Source organism: Corvus hawaiiensis, chromosome 26 (genome assembly GCF_020740725.1).
Source record: "Corvus hawaiiensis isolate bCorHaw1 chromosome 26, bCorHaw1.pri.cur, whole genome shotgun sequence".
NCBI classification, from domain to species: Eukaryota; Metazoa; Chordata; class Aves; order Passeriformes; family Corvidae; genus Corvus; species Corvus hawaiiensis.
In genome coordinates, this window is record NC_063238.1 from 18089399 (window position 1) to 18108974 (window position 19576).

Below are 19576 nucleotides of genomic sequence, written 5' to 3' on the forward strand. Positions count from 1 at the left end.
CTTTTTTGTACTGAGGACTCCAGAGCTGGATGAAGCACTTCTGGTGGAGTCTCAGCAGAGTGGAGTAGAGGAGGATAAATCACCTCCCTCAACCTGCTGGCCACACTGTTTTTGATGCAGCCCAGGAAACAGTTGGGTCTCTGAGTTCTGAGCACACATTGCCATCCCACAGCTAATTTTTCATTCACCAATATTCCTCCAAGACCTTTCCTGCAGGTCTGCTCTCAGTCTGTTCATCACGCAGGCTCTATGGATACTGGTGATTACTGTGACCCATGTGCAGAACATTGCACTTGGTGTTTTTGAACTTAATGAGGTTTGTGCAGGCCCACCTCTGAAGCCTGTCAAGGTCCCTCTGGATGGCATCCATTCCCTCCAGTGTGTCAACTGCACCACACAGTTTGGTGTTGCCCAAGAGACAACATTACCCATTACTAATCTCTGTTTGAGCAGTATACAAATATGGATTAAACAATGGCAGAGAAAACTCCTGGAAAATGGGACTCTTAGTTGACTATCCTGACTGTCCTAACAGTCCTTGATATGGCTTTGACTAGTAAAACTAACATTTTCCCAAATCACTCCCAGGTATGGAAATACCTAGAAATTAGCAACAAGCAAACTCTTCAGGAGGCATTTTTGTATTGTTCTAGTTGGCCTCAGTGCTAGACAGTGATTTGAGCATGTTTTATTTGCTGCTTCTTTTGTAGATCACATGTATCTATTTGACTCCAATTCTCAGCTTTTCTCGCATGATGAAGGCTGTTGATTTCCCTAAAAATATTCTAGTGAGCAAATTTGAGCACATAGACTCAATAAGGCAGTAACCTTGATCAGGAATGGTGTCTAAATAGACTTCCATGCACCTTAAGAAGCAACGAATTAAATTCTCTCAAAGGCACATTTTAAAAATCATTCTCCCTCCAGCTCTGAGAGTCATACAACAGATCTGGTTAGTTTAGTTTCATGCCAGTGCATGAAAGGTACACCAGCCCTGTACCTTCCAGCCTCTACTGCATAATTTAGTGGGTAATTGTTTTGACTGTAAATTTACCAAATATTTACTGTATTTTTAGAAGCAGTTGCTCAAATTAGACTGACTAGGTATATCTGGATACACACATGACACTGAGTCAGAACACCTCTGAGGAAGCAATGTTTAACATAAATATTTTAAATTTCCTTTTAACAGACAGATTTTGTTTCTACTAATAAGCAACATACCCTTTTGTTTCATAAGCCAACAGTAATTATGTTAACCATGGTTACAAGATTTACCAGTGGAACTGTAAGCATTGAGTAACATATTGTATGATGACAAAAAAGGGAGATTCTTATCTAGGTTTTCATTTTTGACCTACTGTTTCACATTGAAGTGACTAAGTTATTTATAACTTTTCCATTTTTTCTAGTCAGAGTTATTTTTAATTGCATCTATTATTTTATAGAGGCATGTGCAGTAGCATTTTGCTTGATTATTTCCAGACACAAAGTCTGTCTTAGTAAAGGGGACGAAATACATAATCATCTCTATAAATTAACTCCATGTCAGGGAAAGACTTTTTCTTTGTGTTATTAGGATAATCAAAATAATAGAAGGCAAAGACAAGCAGGAGGAGTTTCTACGCTGTTCTGTATTGAGTGTATCTGTTTTTCTCTACTCAAAGTGATCTCAAAAGGCAGAAACTTCATTATGCATGGCAATAGGCCATGTGAGAGCAAAGACTTGGAGCTGACTGACTAGATAACAGCTTTTTATAAAAGGATCTGGGGGTCCTGGTGGACAACAAATTGAACATGAATCCACAGTGTGTTCTTGGAGCAATGAAAGCTAACTACACATTCTGATTTAGAAAGAGCACCAGAGGCACACAGCAAGAGAATGAGAGGCAAAAGAAGCAACTCAGAGCAAAGGAAAATTTAATTCTATTTAATTTTTGTAGTAAGGGTGGTCAAAGGGTGGACCAGATTGCCCAGAAAAACCATGAAAACTCCATTCTTGATTATATAGACTCAATTATATTGAAAAAAGTTTGGGGTGCCTTGATCTAACCTGGGAGTTGGGTCTAACCTCTAAATATTTTCAGCAGGAATTTGGACCTCATTCCTTCTGAGGAACAACCTGAGCTGTTCTATGAAGAACTTTATTTTCTACAGTGACAGAGACAGTGACAAGTGCACACTCCACAAGTTTGCAGATGACACCAAGTTGAGTGGTGTGATTGACACGCCTGAAGGATAGGCTGCCATCCAAAGGGAGGACCTGGACAAATTTGAGAATTGGGTATACAGGAATCTCATGAAGTTCAACAAAGTCAACTACGAGGTCCTGCACCTGGGTCTGGGCAACCCCCAGTATTAATACAGGCTGGACATGAAGAGATAGAGAACAGACTTAGGGAGAAGGACTTGGATGTGCTGGTGGATGGAAAGCTGGGTATGACTCAGCAATGTGCACTTGCAGCCAAGAAATCCAACTGTATCCTGGACTGCATCAAAAGAAACGCCAGCAGGGAGAGGGAGGTGATTCTATCCCTCTCTGCTCTACATGGAGCGCTGTATTCAGCTCTGAAGTCCTCAGCCTGTCATAGACCTGTTGTCGCAGGCCTAAAGGAGAGCCAAAAATATGATCAGAAGGCTGGGGCACCTTTCCTATGAGGAAAGGCTGAGACAGTTGAGGTTTTTCAGCCTGGAGAAGAGATGGCTCCAGGGAGACCTTATTGGTGGCCTTTTAGTATTTAAGGGGGGCCTATAAGAAAGATGGGGCAAACATTTTAGCAGGGGTTGTGACATGACAAAGTTTAACTGTTTTAAACTTAGAGAGGGCAGATGTAGATAGATATAAGGAAGAAATTTTTTACAATGCGAGTGGTGGAACACTGGCACCTGTTATGCAGAGAGGTGGTGGATGCCCCACCCCCGGAAACATTCAAGGTCAGCTGGGATGGGGCTTTGAGCACCCTGATCCACTTATAGCTGTCCCTGCTCACTGCAGAGGGGTTGGACTCAATGACCTTTAAAGGTCCCTTTCAACCCAAAGAATTCTGTGATTCCATGAATCTATGAATCTCTGCTTCTCAAATGACTGTGGACTATTCCAAGTTTATTGTTTTCTAGACTTCATGTATATTTCTATTTTAGCAAAGCAGTCACCTCAGCTTTTTACAAAGGTTGAATGACCCTAGATTTTCCCCTGAAGGAATATTACTGTTTCATTTATTTGTCTCTTTTGAGAAAGAGATAGTACTAATCTTCTGATTGTGGAGACTTGTAGGTACAAAAATGCTGTTAGTGAGGATCTTCTTGTTATTTTCTAAGTCCGTGAGAGACTTTTCTCTCTCACAGAAGAGGTAGCAGGGAATGTAAACAACCAAGCCACCTGCAACCTTGGAAAGTCTTGTTTATGGTGTAGTAGAAAATATTTTGATAATGGATGTTTTAGGATTTTGGCCAATCACCCCCAAGGGGTGGCTGGTCCTTTGTCCAATTAGACTATGAAGAAAAAAAATCTATAAAAGAGTTTGTAAAATAATTAAATAAATCAATCTTGCTGCACAATTCCTGCCTGCTGGATCTTCTCCTCCTCCTCCTCCCTATGGCTGCGGGACACGGTGATATACCGTAGGAACCAGGCCTGCGGTAATAGAGACTAATGCTGATTTAATGCTATAACTTAAAAAAAAAAGTGCAGGGTAAAAAGTTTCAAGCCAGAATGATGTGACAAACATTCTAGGGCAGCATTCTGGGACTTTCTTCTTCTCTAAGAAATAGTAATAATTGAGCAGCAGCACTGTTAAAATTAGCATATAACTGCAGTTGAGCAAATCCTTTTCCTCGTTCCTGCGATTTAGGATGCTGTACACAACAAACCAACAAAAGCATGTAATAAATGAATGCCTCATATATATGCTACCTTGAAATTGAAATAAAGCTCTTCAGATCCTTACAGGAGGGACTTTTAAAGAACTGATATATGGCCCACAGAAATGCTAATTCAGGATGTCAGGTAGAAATTTCAAATTTTTTAATTGAATTTACTCACTTAGCATCTTCTTTCCCATCTTTGAGTTGATGCTCTTCCGGTTGAGGTGTCTTAGCTAGTTCAGCTGAATTTTCAGGTTTTGAAGGCTCAGGTGCTTTTGCTGATCCTGTACCTAGAAAAAAGGTTTTAGTTTTTGAAAATGAATTTTTAAAGAATTATTATAATACTTTTAGAATTACTATAATACTTCTGTCTGACATTATTTCTTCAGTGGACATGCACTAAAAGACACTGCTTCTGGGACCTGACCTTTGAACAATTTCCTGCATAAATCTATTTCAGTGCCAACTGTACACAACATGTTTATGATAACTACACCTTTTAGAATATGTAATTTACTTGTGGTTTTTAACTAGATTCATCAGTAGCTAGCTCAACAATGGTCAATTCAGAGCTTTTCTGAATTTATAAGGGACAAGAAGTCATGCAGCGTGGTAGAAGATAGATAGATCTGTCCAGAAGTGCCTTGCGAAATACAGGAAGAAAAATGAGGAGTAGCTTATTTGCTTATGAATAGAAACGCTAATAAAATTATTTATACTTCAGTGTTTGTACTGCATTGAAGATGTTGTTGCTTCAGCTGCCATGACAGTCCTGTTCATTGCTGAGTAAATGATGATTGAAATATATCATTAATGATGTGGGTATGTTGTACTTTGTCTAGTCTATTTCTTCATTTCTGTTACTAGTAACTTTTTCAAAGGAATCTAAGCAGGAAATCTGTAGAGTTTGAAACAAATGGTATAGTCTCTTGCCATTTAAGTGGCCTTAAGTGATGATTTCTTATAATTAGTAGCATGTCTTTGTTTTAAACTTTCATGTTGAAAAATAATTTGATAACCCTCATCAGTCTGACACTTTGCATAATGGGTTTTCAAAAAGCAGAATGTTGTGGGGCTAAGGATAACATTGGAAGAGCTGGCAAATTTCTTTTTAGTTTCAGCCTGCTCATGTAGGACCAATTCCACTATCATAAAACTGAAGGCATTAGTCCTAGAAGACCTTTTCCCAGAGATGAAGCTGTTGTTACAGGCAGATTTGTCATTGCTGGGAGACAACAAAACACAAAAAACACAACACAAGAGTTGTCATTCTTGCAATAGTCATTTTGATTCTACTAAAGCTCTCAGTCCAGGGTATGAAAGTGTTGGTGGATCCAAAAATCTCTGTCATAGAGCTAGCCTAAAGAGGTGTTGCAAACTTCTCTTCTGGCAAAAGACCATGTCAGCAAAAGACTCTAAAACCTCATGGATATACTCAGATAAATCGTATTCCTTGGCCACTAACATGATTCTTCCAGCAGAAGGGTGTTAAGATGTTATTTTCTACTATAATTACTAATGTAACTACTAATAGTAAGAAATTAGCATAAAGAAGGGCAGATTAAGTTGGTAATTTTACACTAATTCATCATTTTTTCTACTTCCCAGTCCTATTTCTGCTGTTATTGATTTAACTCAAAAGCCCTGGACTTGCAAAAGGTAATTATCACCTCTCCAGCCTGGCTAGGACAGCTCCTTCTTCTTATTCCGTCCAAAGGTCAGTACAGAGACCGAAGTGCTAAGATGCCAACCTGCTGTTCAGAGCAAGGGAAGAGACTGCCTGAGAAAGCAGCTGCAGCAGGTCAGGGACAGAAGAAAAGCACTTTGTACTGTGAAGACCACCAGCCCTACTGGTTTTTCAGCATCAGGAGGTGTGCCTGTGCAGCAGTCAGACAATCTGAAGGGACTTTTTGCTAGGGACTAATAAAACATAGACCTTTCAGTCACTAGTCACTGGTTTTAAAATTTTATTATCATCACAAATATATTTGCCTTATTGCAAAAAATAAAAAAACCCACACCAAAAAATGACAACACCCCTAAAAAGCAAAGCAAAATGCCAATAAAATATCAGTTTTTAGATATCAAGATATGAATAAATGTCAGCAGTCTGAGTATAGAAGAGAAAAAGTGCTTTTTCTTTGTTATATTTCAGGAAGGAAAGAATCTCTTTCCCAGAATTCCCAGCCAGCTCCATTGCTTTGTACTAGCAGTATGACCAGTATCACATCTATGCTTCCTCTCCTGTCTGTACTGGTTGGGTATATGTGAAAGTAGAACTTGTCATGGCTAGCATTTACCTATATAAAAGCAAAGTTTCCTGGGCTGCTTCTTCTGTCTGTTCAAAAGCATGTTTTAGTTCAACTTTATCATCAACTGACATGATCTTGTTTAATTTTGAATCCACAATGTATTGTTTTATAGGATGATTCACAAAACATTGGCTCACTTTTATCTTCTTTTTCTTTGGTTGAAGCAGTATTTCCATCAGAACACCCAAGCATAATGTCTATTTCATATTAATTAAATATATGGTCAAATTCTTTCTTCTACTGGTAACTTTTAAGTGACTTTTATAAAAATGTAGTCATTTTAAAATACATTGATGCTTAAAACTACTATATGATTTCACAATGATAGTGTCGTACTAAATATAGTTAATTGAGTTGCTATGTATGTAATACAGTTGTAAATGTTAACTCAGTTCCGATGTTTATTATCAGGATTAATGTAGGCAATGTTTATTTAAAGAAAATTTAATGTTCTTTTTTTTTTTTTCCTCCAGTAATGAAAAAAAATCCTGCAAATCTGATTGGCCTGAACTATCTTTATCTGTTTTCCTGTTACTTGGCAGGAACACAGAAGAGAATTAGTCATGGTAAACAAAAAGACAAAGATAAAGGAATAATTTATTTTTCTTCTATCGAATATATATATTTGATTGTTGTTTGAAAACTTAGTGTAGCTTGATGTTTGTGCTCTGTGATGGTTTCAACTGGGGTAGAGTTAATTTTCTTCACAGTGCCTGGTGTTAGGGCTGTGTTTGGATTTGTGCTGAACACAGGGCTGTTAATATAGAGATGTTTTTGTTATTGCTGAGCAGGGCTTGCACAGAGCCAAGGTCTTTTCTGCTGTTCATACTGCCACACTGGTGGGAAGACTCGGGATGCGTGGAAAGCTGGGAAAGATAGCTGGAACAGCTGACCCTAACTGACCAAAGGGATATTCCAGGCCATATGACACTTTCTATACTGACCATGCTCAGTGTATAAAGTGGGGGAAAGAACTAGGAAGGAAGTTTGGAGTGATGGTGTTTATCTTCCCAAGTAACTGTTGCACATGATTGGAGCCCTGCTTTCCTGGAGATGGCTGAATACCAGCTGTCAGTGGGAAGTGAATTAATTCCTTGTTCTGCTTTGCTTGTGTACATGGCTTTTGCGTTCCCTAAAAAACTGATTAAATATCTCAACCCACAAGTTTTCTAGCTTTTACCCTTCTGATTCTCTCCCTGATTCTGCTGGTTGGGGAGTTAGTGAGAGGCTGTGTGGGGCTTGGTTGCTGGCTGGAGTTAAACTACAACATGCTCACATGGTAAAACTATTTTAGGTAATATACAAACAACAGTGGCAATTTTAATGGTGCATGGAATCACTTGAGGCAGATAGCATTGTTTGAAACAGGAAACATTGTATAAAGACATGGGTAGAGTCTGCTAGTAGGAGGCAGTGACTAATATTTGAGTAATCTGTTCTTTTTAGCAGGGACATATATACCTTAGAAACATACTTTTAAGCACTTAAAATCAGTGATTTTTTGGGGCCATTTCCTCTTTTTGCAAAGTATTAAACATTTTGAAATATGTTAGAAATCTCAAACTGGCTTTTAAGTGGTATTGCCTGCAAAGTAACATAGAGAGCAGGTTCTCTTGAATAGCTGGAGTAAAGAGTGACTTTGCATTTGGAGCAATGAAATGGGAATAAGAGAACCAGTCCACAAACTCTCTGTGATACTTCTGACAGAGTTAGTCATTTGCCTGATTGTCCTTGCCCCCCAGAGATGTTCTTGAGCCATCCAAAATATCTAAAAATGGCTATAGGGTCATGAAGATCTCAAGAGGAAAAAAAAACCACAGGAAACCTATGGATGAAGGAGAGAAAAGACATCAGCTCTGACATTACAGAACGCACATCTTTATGACTTTACAAGCAACATTTTTTTAACAAATGCTATGTGCAGGGGAAAAACGTTCAGAAATCAGCAGGGGTGAAATAAACCAATCAGTAAGTAGGTCCATCTTAATTCAACTGTCAACTTCAGTGGCTAACAAAAGCATTATTTATTTTCCATAAGGAAAGAAAGGTTGTATGAAAAAGTTGAGTTTGTTTTCCTAGCATTTAGACCTGTCACTCATGTGGAAAATGAAGATCTGAGAGGAACTAAAAGATTTCACATCAGCAGGAGTGGAAGCAAGCTGATTAAACGTATTCAAGTCCTTGGTAATCTTTAAAGAAAACATTTTATGGGAATAACAGCTGCCTGTTTCTGAGTGCCAGTGACTAGCATAAAGGATAAGGCAACAAGGAATAAGATTATTTCAAAGTATCTTTGGATTGGCAGGTTTAGTTCATTGGGCTGCAGCTTATAAAATCACATTCTGCATTTGTATTTTTTGAAATAAAAACCACTTATTTAACTCTAGATTTTCTGTTGCTAAGGGACAGGTTTTGTAAAGCTGCTTAAGTGCAACTTAAGAGTCAAATTCATAAGAGGCCAAAGGGAGGTTTGGACTGTAAAATTTCACATTCAATTCAAATCACCCTTCTCAAAGGTTTAACTCAGTTGTAGTCCATGCAGAGTTAGCTGGTACCTAATTAACCAGAATAAGCCAAGATTTTACAGCATAGGATTTTGTTACCCTCAATAAATACATCTGCTTTATTTCTATTTCCAGGAAGAGAGAGCGTCCATATTCTGTAAAACAGCTAGTGATCGAGACTCTCCTCTGAGAAGAGAGGATCTTGGCTCTGGGCCTTATTTATTTGTAATAGGGCCAGATACCTGTTGGGAGGATTTTTTTTCCCCTTTTTAAAAGATTCAACAATGTTGTAATACAAATACATACTGAAATCAAAGTCCTTCATTCTTCCTACATGATTAATGTTTTGATTAACTTCTAGGTTCATTCCATGCTCCATGTTTAGGTTAGTTACATGCTCCATGTTGCATTCTAACTTCTCGGATTCCACAGGGTTTTGCATTCTTTTCTGCATGATGGCCCAGAGGCTAGGAAGGCCGCAGAACTTCCTCCCACACCACTCTAGTCTAGGTTTTACACAGGTAGCTGGGGAACTCTACAGGAAAGTGAGAGGTGTGGGTTCCAACTCTCTTACTGTGAAAGAGGGAAGGTGTGACAGGTAGGCTAATATATGAAAGCCTACTGCCTAGGGGGAGCTATCAACAGCTTCTGCTTTTACTTTTTTTCTTAGTGGAAAAGTGGCTGTTCCTCAAGTAACTTAGCAGAAGAGGGAGTCTGGAGTGGATTGAAGTTCCTTTTGAGCAGCCCTTCCTCTGCGGTGCTGCACTGCTTACTTGAGATTCTTTCCAAAGCATCTAGGCTCTGAAGATACTAAATACCATTGAACATTAACTTGGTAATCTCCCAGAAGTGAGGTTCTGTCTACCTTATGACCTAGAGGTGCAGTTGTAGCATGCGTAGAAATACCTATGGTAGTTTTACTTCAGCTTTCTCACTCAAGTCCTGCCAAGAACAAAGCAGTGTCAATATGCACTTTAGTAAAATCTGAATAAATGTGACTGTGATTCTGGAAAACATCTTTGAGACACTTGTTAATTTAATAGAAGTAGGAAGATCAAAACCCAGAATATTGGAAACAGACTAGTTTCTAGTAAGGGAAAAATGTAAAGATGAGGACAGACTTTGGAGAAGTACTAAAATGTAGTTGGAAAGAGTCAGACTGGAATTATCTGTCAGGAGGATGAAAGAAATTGTAAAACAGAGAATGATAATGCAGTCACCAGCTAGCAAGTGGAGGCTGGATGTGTCCTAAAGAGTGTAACCACCAACAGAGCTATTGAACAGCAGTGGGTAAAACAAGGGAAGTAGTTGTATAGCCAGTCAGTTACGGGAGGTGATAAATATGCAAAGAAATTATAGCAATTGGATTCAATATCATGGAGAACCTGTAATTAGGTGAATCACACTTTGTTAAATACACAAAAAAATGCAGGGAATAGATTAAAAAAATTAATCCATTATGGAACAAACTGACTGCACAGAGAATTAATTACGGAGTGAATTAATTATATGGAGAATTAATCACAAAGCAAGCTAGTGAGAGAGGGGGCAACTGTGGAAGTGGAGATAGGGCAATGAGTAGCCAACAAAGAAGTCAAAAGTACCAGGAGTTGCTGACTGACCTAAGTGGCCTAGTTTTAATTAAACAGGCTCCAATGGTACCTCCTGCTGGATTGTCATGTGTGCTGGAAACATTGTGCTGCTTTGTGAAGTACATGGAGGAAGGGAGAAGGTAATGGCTGGTTTTGGCCATATGAAAAGAAGGGGAGTGAAGATAAGCTCTACTCAGTCTGTTGATTTGTATTCAGCACTATGGAGCTGAAAACTGATATTATGATTAAGGGTTTTCCTGGTCTATTTCATTTTGATTATACCAGAGAAGGTAACGAGACACCTAGGGAAGACTTTAACACATTTTAAATTCTCCGTTTAGCTGATCTGCCTTAACTAATGTTGTTTGAGTGCTGGCTGTGCTTTTAATAGTTCTCTCCAAATTTGTACATACAGCATAAAATGCTTTGTCTAGTCTCTCGTCCTCTGCTTACCCACACAAATTCTCATTTTCTTCTTCCAGAAGATAACCGCATGATTTTAGGTCTGACACAAAGTGCACAAAATTTTTCAGGAGTTTTATCTAGACCTTCTTGTGAACTGCTTTAGACCAGCCTCCCTTTTCTGTCCTGAGATAAAGAAGTTTCTTGTTTGGCTCAGGTGACAGGGACTTACAGTCAGGGTGGGTGAAATTCATAAGCTTCTCCTGACGTGTGATCCCTGTGTAAATTCTCTGGCTTGTATAGCCATTGTCTATCTAATTCATTAATACCCTCAGTGTCTTGCAGCTGTTCGAAAATGAGACTTGAAGTACCTTCCAAACAACTCTGGATTTAAAATGCCACCAAAAAACATGGAGCCTAGCTGTGTTATTATAATTTCCTGAAGTAATTAATGGTGTAGCTGCTGCTATACCACCACTTATCTTATATTTTAGAAGGAAAAAAAAAGTAGTTTAATATCACAAAATATATCTTAATGAGTTATATTAATCTGTAAAATTAGATTAAGCTTTTAATGGAAACAAAAAGAATTTCTGTAATGATACTCCATTCTGTGATGGGATAGCATCTGTGACTTAGTGTTTCTAAAAAGCCAAGCATCAAATTTGGTTTTTTACATTGTTGCTACAGTTGATTCATGTCAGACTTTGTTTTCCCTTGATTTCATGCTACAGCCACTATGTAACAAGATAATTGCATTAAATGGACTTTGTTTAAAGTTTCATTATATGAGGAAAGTAATTGTGACACTTGCTATGATTACGCAAACACAATTAAGGATTATGAAAGTTTTCTTTTAATCTTTTTCCAGTCACTCTGCTCTTCTTAGTTATTCTTTATCACAGAAAGCTGGAGATTCCTGTCTTTGCTGCTTCAGTGTAATGAACATGAACTGTGTTGCAGTGGGGATCCTGCAACACGCATATATCAAACCAGGAGTCCCGTGGAAAGGAAATATATATAATGGACAGATTCTTGATAGCTGTTTCAGAGATGTTTATTTCTCCAGCCGCATGGCCGGAGCTCTGCCCAGGAACTGTTCCAGTCACGGGACCAAGGGTCCTTCTGCCCGCGCAGGGGACACAAACCAACCAATGGGAACGAGGCTGAGCAGGGGCAGGGAAGCCCGTGTCTGTGCCCTCAGGGCCCCTCTCCCAGGGCTACACGGCAGGGGAGGGACCCCAACACCTCACCCGTTTTATTTTAATAAAAGGAGAATGAAAACAACTGGATAAACATAACAAGAACAGTTTCAAAACAAAACAAGCCACCCTCCTGAGTCTTTAAATGTCCAAACAGATTCTCTGGAACATCTTAGGGCTGACAGAAGGGAGACAGAATTCTCTGAGCATGCTTTGTGGGGAAACTGAGGCAGGAGAGGGTTTAACTTCTTCCCTCCCCCTTTTCATCCCCCACTCGGCATTGGAAAGGGATTTTTGGGGAAACAATTGGCAAAAGCATGGTTTTGTGAGGGAAACCATGGGTGAAAAAACGGATTGGGAATACACTGGGGGTAATAGGACATAGGGTAAAAGGGAAAGGTGGGATTAGGAAAGGGAAACTGTAGGGGGGGCTTACAATGGAGATACTGTCTAACATGACTACGATTTTTTGCATATATACTGCCTTTTACAGGAACACCATCAGGCCCAGTGACCTGCGATGCTTGTAACCCTTTTCTCCCTAGTACAATATTAAATTCCACCACTTCTCCATCTCCCAAGCTTGGGATCCATTTTTCAGGGTTATTCTTTTTAATAGCAGTTCTATGCACAAATATGTCTTGCTGGTTGTCATACCTTGTTATAAAACCATAATTTTGCTTAACATTATACCATTTTACTATCCCTAAGGTCTTAGTTGCTATGATCTTTTCCTTTTTCCGAGTGGCTGCTGTTTTCTGTCTCGCTGCGTCTTTGCTGTCTCTTTCGGTCGCTCCCGCGTTGGAATTGTCGGGGCTGCTGGTGCCTGCGCGCTCTTCCCGGGGTCGCGTTCGGGGCTGTGCGGGCCGGGCCGGGCCCCGCCGCTCAGTTCTCCGTGCGTCGCCTCCTCTGGTCGCAGCTTCGCTGCCGCTGCCGGGCGCTGCACCCACGTCTCGGCCGGGCCCCCGAGCGATGACTCCCCCGCGCCCTGCTCCAGCGCACGTCTCGGCTGGGCACGGCTCCGTTCCATCGCCACCGCCGCCAGCCGCCGCCCGCGCGCCGCCCCTCTCGGTCGGGCGTTCCCGGGGCTCGCGCCACCACGCGCTGCACAGGACCGGGCAGGCACCGCCGGGTCCCGCTGCTCCCGCCGCGCCTCGCTCCGCCACCGACACTGCGGCTCGCGTGGCTCCGCCCGCGCGCGGGAACTGCCTCGCTGCTGCTCTCAGAGCGCTCGGTGCACGTGGCCTGGGCCGCACGGTCCCTGCGCCACGCTTCCCTTCGCCAGGACACAGCTGACATTGCTCAACAGTCTCGGTAACTAAATAATATTCACGAAAATATTCTTCCATCGGCATATATTTTGACTCCAGTATTAACTGTGTCCAAACGGTTTTCCAAAAGCCCTTGGTAAGAATTAAATCCCAAGAAACATAGAAAAAGTTCTTAAACAACCATGCCAGGAAGTGTTTCAGTTCTTTTTGAGCTTGAATCAAGCTAAAATTTACAAATCGTTGTTCAAGAATCATTTTAAGTTTAAGATAAATGTCCATATGCGGCTCTGAGAGCCAAGAGTCTTCCCACGGTTCCTCCATAGTTCAGATATGGAATAGCAAAGCAAAACTAAGAAGAGGAATCCAAAGTTTCCAGGGTTTACTCACACAAATCAGTCGCTTAGGGATCGGGGATCGTTCTGCCCGCATTCCCCACCATTTGTTGCAGTGGGGATCCTGCAACACGCATATATCAAACCAGGAGTCCCGTGGAAAGGAAATATATATAATGGACAGATTCTTGATAGCTGTTTCAGAGATGTTTATTTCTCCAGCCGCATGGCCGGAGCTCTGCCCAGGAACTGTTCCAGTCACGGGACCAAGGGTCCTTCTGCCCGCGCAGGGGACACAAACCAACCAATGGGAACGAGGCTGAGCAGGGGCAGGGAACCCCGTGTCTGTGCCCTCAGGGCCCCTCTCCCAGGGCTACACGGCAGGGGAGGGACCCCAACAGAACTGCTCTCCTAAAGAAAAAAGCATGAGGTGGCAGGAAAACTGGACTCTGATTTTCTCCAATACTGGAGGATGGAAAAGGAAAAGGCTGCACCACTCGTACTGTGAGGGAGGGAGGAGGGGATATGGCCCAGCAGCAGTTGTTGCTTCACCCATCCTGAGCCTTTATTTTGGTAGCTGGTGTAAGCAGTCATTTAGGCTCTGGTATAGGCAAAACAGGCTTGGCTACTGGAGGTGGGGGAAGAGGGGGGCAGGATAGCCATGCGTAGCTGCCTCTGTTTCCAGAAACCAGCTGCTTAGGCAAATAATTACCTTGTTTTACTGTCCTGAGTTCCATGTTCCCATGTACCAGTCCTCAGTAACGTCTGAATGGTGATGGCAAATATTTTTAATGGAATTTGGTTTGGTTTTTTGGTTTTTTTTTTTTCTTCAATTTTTTGCTTGTTTGGGGTTTCTTTTAAAGTTTCGAATGACTGTTCACTGAAATATTTGAATGTCAGATAGTTTTAAGTCTGTCTTTTCTGGTACATGTGAGAAATATCGCTAAAAGAAACATTAAAAATTTGCATTTCTTTTCTTAAGCTACTTAATACCTTTATTTTAAGATTTCTAAGGAGTCAAATTGCAGAAAAAGGAAATAGAGTTTCCTAGACTAGCTGATTAGAGTGGGCACGCTCATGAAGGGACTGTGTGCTTGAAAGCTTTTTCCTTTTGTTATTGTTGGATACTCCTCCTACACTTGTAACAAATCATTGGTCTGGATGACAATGACATTGGTCAATGACAATTCAGAGATCCTTATTTCTTCCACAAATGAAAAATAAGAGCTCCTGCCAGAGCACCAGGAAGAACAACAGTTTTATTTAAAATCCTATACAGTATACATATATTGTGTCCAGATAATCTTTGAAAACTCATAAATAGCTTATTACTGACCTTGCTGCTTTGGTACAGGCTCTGCTTTATTATTGGCCTCTTCTTTCTGTGGTTCATTTGTTGTTTTGTTTTCATCCTTAAAAAAATAAAAAAGATTAGAAACTGTAGATGGTAATTGTTGCGAAACATAAGGGTGGTTTGATGTCTGCACATTTTTGTAGGAATTTGATTAAGTTGCCACACAGTGACCATTGTTCCTGGGTGTTCTGTGTGTTTCCAGATGGATTTGCAAAAGGACTTGTGATGGATGCTGAAATCAAAAATTGATATCTTCACATCCTCTGTGCAAACACAGTTGCTTAGCTTAGAGTTCTGCTGCTGCCTGTTTGCAGAGCTGACTTGTTCAGTGCAGCCTCTCACAAGCTAATGTGCATCTCTGAGCTAGTCATGCTTCTGCCTGAGCCTTCTGTTGGGCTAACACACCTGATATATTATTACTGCAGGCCTAGGTCCTAGGGTATATCACTGTGTCCCACAGCCATAGGGAGGAGGAGGAGAGAAGATCCAGCAGGCAGGAATTGTGCAGCAAGATTGATTTATTTAATTATTTTACAAACTCTTTTATAGACTTTTTTCTTCATAGTCTAATTGGACAAGGATCAGCCACCTCTTGGGGTGATTGGCTAAAATCCTAAAACATCCATTGTCAAAATATTTTTCTACTGTACCATAAACAAGACTTTTCAAGGTTGCAGGTGGTTTAGTTGTTTACATAACTCTTCTACCTCTTCTGTGAGAGAGAAAAGTCTCTCACGGACTTGGAAAATAGCAAGAAAATCCTTGCTAGCAGCATTTTCGTATCTACAGTATATTTTGAGCTACCTTACCACAATGACAGATCTCTATCTCTACAAAACACTGAGATAGTATCAACTTTCACTGCAAAAAATTAACTTCCTCCCACACTTACTGACTTAGGTCCCTGTGTACCTGTACCTTGGTTCATGTCAGCTTTAACAGAGTGGCCTTTGGAGGAAGGAGTGAGGTGTGCATGGGGAGTCCTAGGTGTTCGCAGTACTGTGTACCAGCATCATGTTAATCAAGCCCATGAGTATTTGCTGTCTCAGAATGAATTTTCCTGGTGTGTAGCATGCTTATTATTAGGAAAAGGTGTTAGGTTGTATCAGCATAAGGAAAAATTATTTGATATTAGGAGCTTTTAGGTCTTCCTGCACTTTTTTTCCTTTCCTAAGTCAGTGACTTCCCTCTTGTTTGTGTTTCTGAGAATAAGTTGGGGTTTGTTTTTTTCTATGAAAATATTTGTGTTTTCCTGTCTGTTTTTATTCAGAGAACCAGGCACTGAAGCTCTAATATACATAGGTAGAGAGAACTAAATTATAATTTTTATATATATATATGTGTATATTAAAATTCCAATCAATGTCTGTGCATACTCAAGGTTCTTGCATGGTGTTTTCTTGTAAAGATTGTTTTCTTTGTTTCAGGCTCCCTCCTAATAGCATAAATACATAAATTAGTGCATGAATTAGTATATTAATCAGTTACCAGATATTATGTACTTTCTTCTTTACTCTTTAGATGGTAGCTCCTTGCAGGCAGGAAATGTCTTAATCCCTGATCTATTCAGCCTCCATCTTAGCAGTGTTTTGAAGAGTCGAGGCTGATGTTGATACGATCTGAGCGTTGCACTGATGTATGAAATTATTCTCGCCAAAAGAGTAATCCATGTCTTCAGTGAAATCTAAATACATCTGTTTAGCTAGAGCCCTTTGCTTGTTGGAACCCTGAGCTCTGAGAATTTCAGCCTTTCAGTGCTGACAGGCAGTGATCCTCAGAAGCACACCGCATTTGACCTGAGGCCTTGGGAAAGGCTTCCTAAATTGTGTAATAACACTGATGTTGTTGCTGTGTAATTAAAAGTTATATCACTGGGTGGAGTATGTAGAGATGTAGAAAAATTAGGTGTATGGGATTTAGTAACAATATGGGGGATTTTGGGTGTGGATTTGTTCTTCTTCTTTTCTCCTTCCTCTTTACAAATCTGGGTGGTTTGGTATTGGTTTAAAAAACCCGCAGTGTGGATCATGAATAGTTAGTTATTGGATTATAAGTAAAAACAAATTAGTTGGCATTCCATAATTGGGTAATTTGGACCTTAAAAGGCCTTGGAAGCTAGAACTCAGGGCCGTTTTCCACATTGTTAACTTAGAGGCACACTCTGTGCAGCTGTATTATAGATAAGATACAGTAAACATCTAAGTCCGAAGATAAAATCCCTGTCTCCTGTATTTTAATTCGAACTCTGAGTAAAAGAACTCATGAAACAGAGGCAAAGAAGAAAAGAAACGAAATGGAGAAAATTAATATTTGCCAAGTGAGATGTCAGCCTGCAGAGAACTGCTGATATGCAGCAGTTTTCTTCTTTTAAAGCAGTTATTGACACAAGAAAACTGAACCGTAAAAGAAGCGTGAACAATGCTTGTAGATCTGCAGTATATAAAGGTTATTAAACATAGCCATTTTTGCCATTTTTTGTGGATGACGAAAAGAGAGTATGAATATACCTGTTCATCTTATTTATAACAGTGATAAATCAAATCTGAATTGTAGTTGGGCTGGATTAAACCACACCTCCTGAGGCTGTACAAACCTATGAGCTTTAGAAAACATCAGTTCTAGGAAGTGATTCTGTCTTACAAACATTTTGCTTCTATCAATTTTACTTAAAGCTGTAAAATTAATAGAACTCTTGTACATGTAAATCAAAGCTCCCAGAAGTTATGTCAGAATTTTTGTATATGCTCAACTGTTGTGAATGTGTTAAAAGAAATCCTTTTCTTAAAACTAACTTTATAATGGAGGAGTTTTGATTGTTTCAATAAGCATGAATGATTAATAGCTCATGCTGATACTAAAGAAACTTTTTCATTTCCCTAATTATTTAGTGAAACCATAAATTTTTGCCATTTTGCCTTGTAAAGTTTTGATTATGTGAAGCTGGAAAAAACAAAAACGTTTTCTGGGGAAATTATTGGGAAAAGATAAAAATTCAAAGGCAAGAAGAGAAGGAGTACTTATCTTTTTGCTCCATTATTTTCTATTATTATTAATTAAATTGAAAAGAATGAATTAACCTTTACAGCAAAGAAATACTAAATAAAAATATAGACTAATATAACTTTTTTTTTTTTTTCAAAGAGGATTTACATTATTAAAACCAAGCTGAAAAAAATATTTCTTTCAAAAGCTACTTAATTACTTCATCTTTCCAATGGTTATCAGGAAGCAGGCTGATATATAACTGCATGACATTCTAATATTCAGAAAGGACACACTGAAATTTCCTGCCAGAAGGAAGCAAGATGCAGAAAAATATATCGTCATATGAAAAACAGCGATATCTGTATCTCTAATTCTCCATTTGCAATGTTGATCATGACCTCTCATAAGCCTATACTATTTCAGGTGAGCCCTATTTGGAAAGCAGCTTTCAAAAGGAGAAAATTATATTTTCTTCATAAAGAAAAGATGGTAGGGTGGAGGAGAATAAAGACATTTATTTCATTTTTCTAAATAAAGATTGATACCATGTTCAGTAAGTATATTTGAAATTCTAACCTTTGGCATTTACTTACATGAATACCTTCTAAAAAAAGAGTATTAACGAGTCTATAATAGACAAGAAAAGCTGTACCTGGCTTGTTGATGTCTTTGGTGGTGGAGGGGCACCTTCATTCTTGCAATTTGCTATCTCAGGTGCTAATTTTGGTCTAGAAAATACTGATTTTAGTTTTCTAAACATCTTGCCTCTTCAACTCCCCTGAAGCCTCTGTAACTCTTACCATGAACAGGCTTATAGCACACGTTTTCTTGCCATCAGTAATCAAGCCAATTAGATCCTTAATCAGGTTTAGGTCTAATTAGTGCCTGAAAAAAATTCCTTGCAGAGTCTGTTTCAGTGGCATTTTTTTGTCATCATTAGTACCTTTATTTTTTATGTTGTAGACTAAATTATTTTTAAGATTTTTTTAGTCATGACTGTTACACCATATACAGTTCCACTTTCCATGCAAAAAGTCAGAGGAGAGTGACTCTTTTCTGTTTAGAATAAACTAGTGTGTAATCTTCTATGTATTGGATATTAAACATTTAATTTATATTTAGAGATAAGGTTTTAAGTTGTTAGCATATTTGCAGTTTAACCAGGAAATGAAAATGTTTAAATAATAAATAATCAACAATACAGACAAGAGATCTCAAAACATTTAATTTTTTGTAGTCCTGAACTTATTTTTTGAGTGAATGACAATAAAAGTCTTCTCTTGGGGTTTGTTTTTGCAACATTATACCTTGTTTTATTTCATTCTTCTTATTTTAAAATATGGAAAAAAGTTAATCTTTCATTTTCTAATGCATTTGCAGGCAACTTTATGCTGTCTTAGCTACAGTCTCGATGAGAATAAGTGTTAGGTGAACGAATATCCTATAAATTAGTAAAATATAAGCTTTTATCGTTTATAACTGGGACATGATATTGAGATTCTATAGGCTTTGGGTCATCCTATATAAATCTCTGTAAAATCACGCATGGTTTAGTTTATAGGTCAGTTCAGTTTCAAGTATCTCTAAGGCCATGTTAAGTAAGCCTCTGTTAGCAAGGATCTTTACAACTTAATTGTCTCTTTTTATCCTTAATTTCACTTTATGTACTACCAGTCTATGCCTTCAGTTTGAGCTTTGAATTTGATCTAACAGCTTACAATTGATTTATGCTGATCATTAAGGCATCAAGAAATACAG

At 39.2% G+C, this 19576-nt stretch overlaps 1 protein-coding gene across 1 annotated transcript in view; it reads right to left on the reverse strand.

Annotated features, from left to right (window-relative positions):
• The window catches only part of CNGB3 (cyclic nucleotide gated channel subunit beta 3), a 62595-nt gene extending 43963 nt beyond the window's left edge, over positions 1–18632 (reverse strand). The window contains exons 1-3 of the mRNA XM_048287102.1: positions 18471–18632; positions 14816–14891; positions 4043–4154 (exon numbers count right to left, since the gene is read on the reverse strand). Coding sequence (XP_048143059.1) covers positions 4043–4154; positions 14816–14891; positions 18471–18578 — 296 coding nt within the window. The 5' untranslated portion in view covers positions 18579–18632. The remainder of the gene's footprint in view (positions 1–4042; positions 4155–14815; positions 14892–18470) is intronic.
• Positions 18633–19576: the final 944 nt, after the last annotated feature.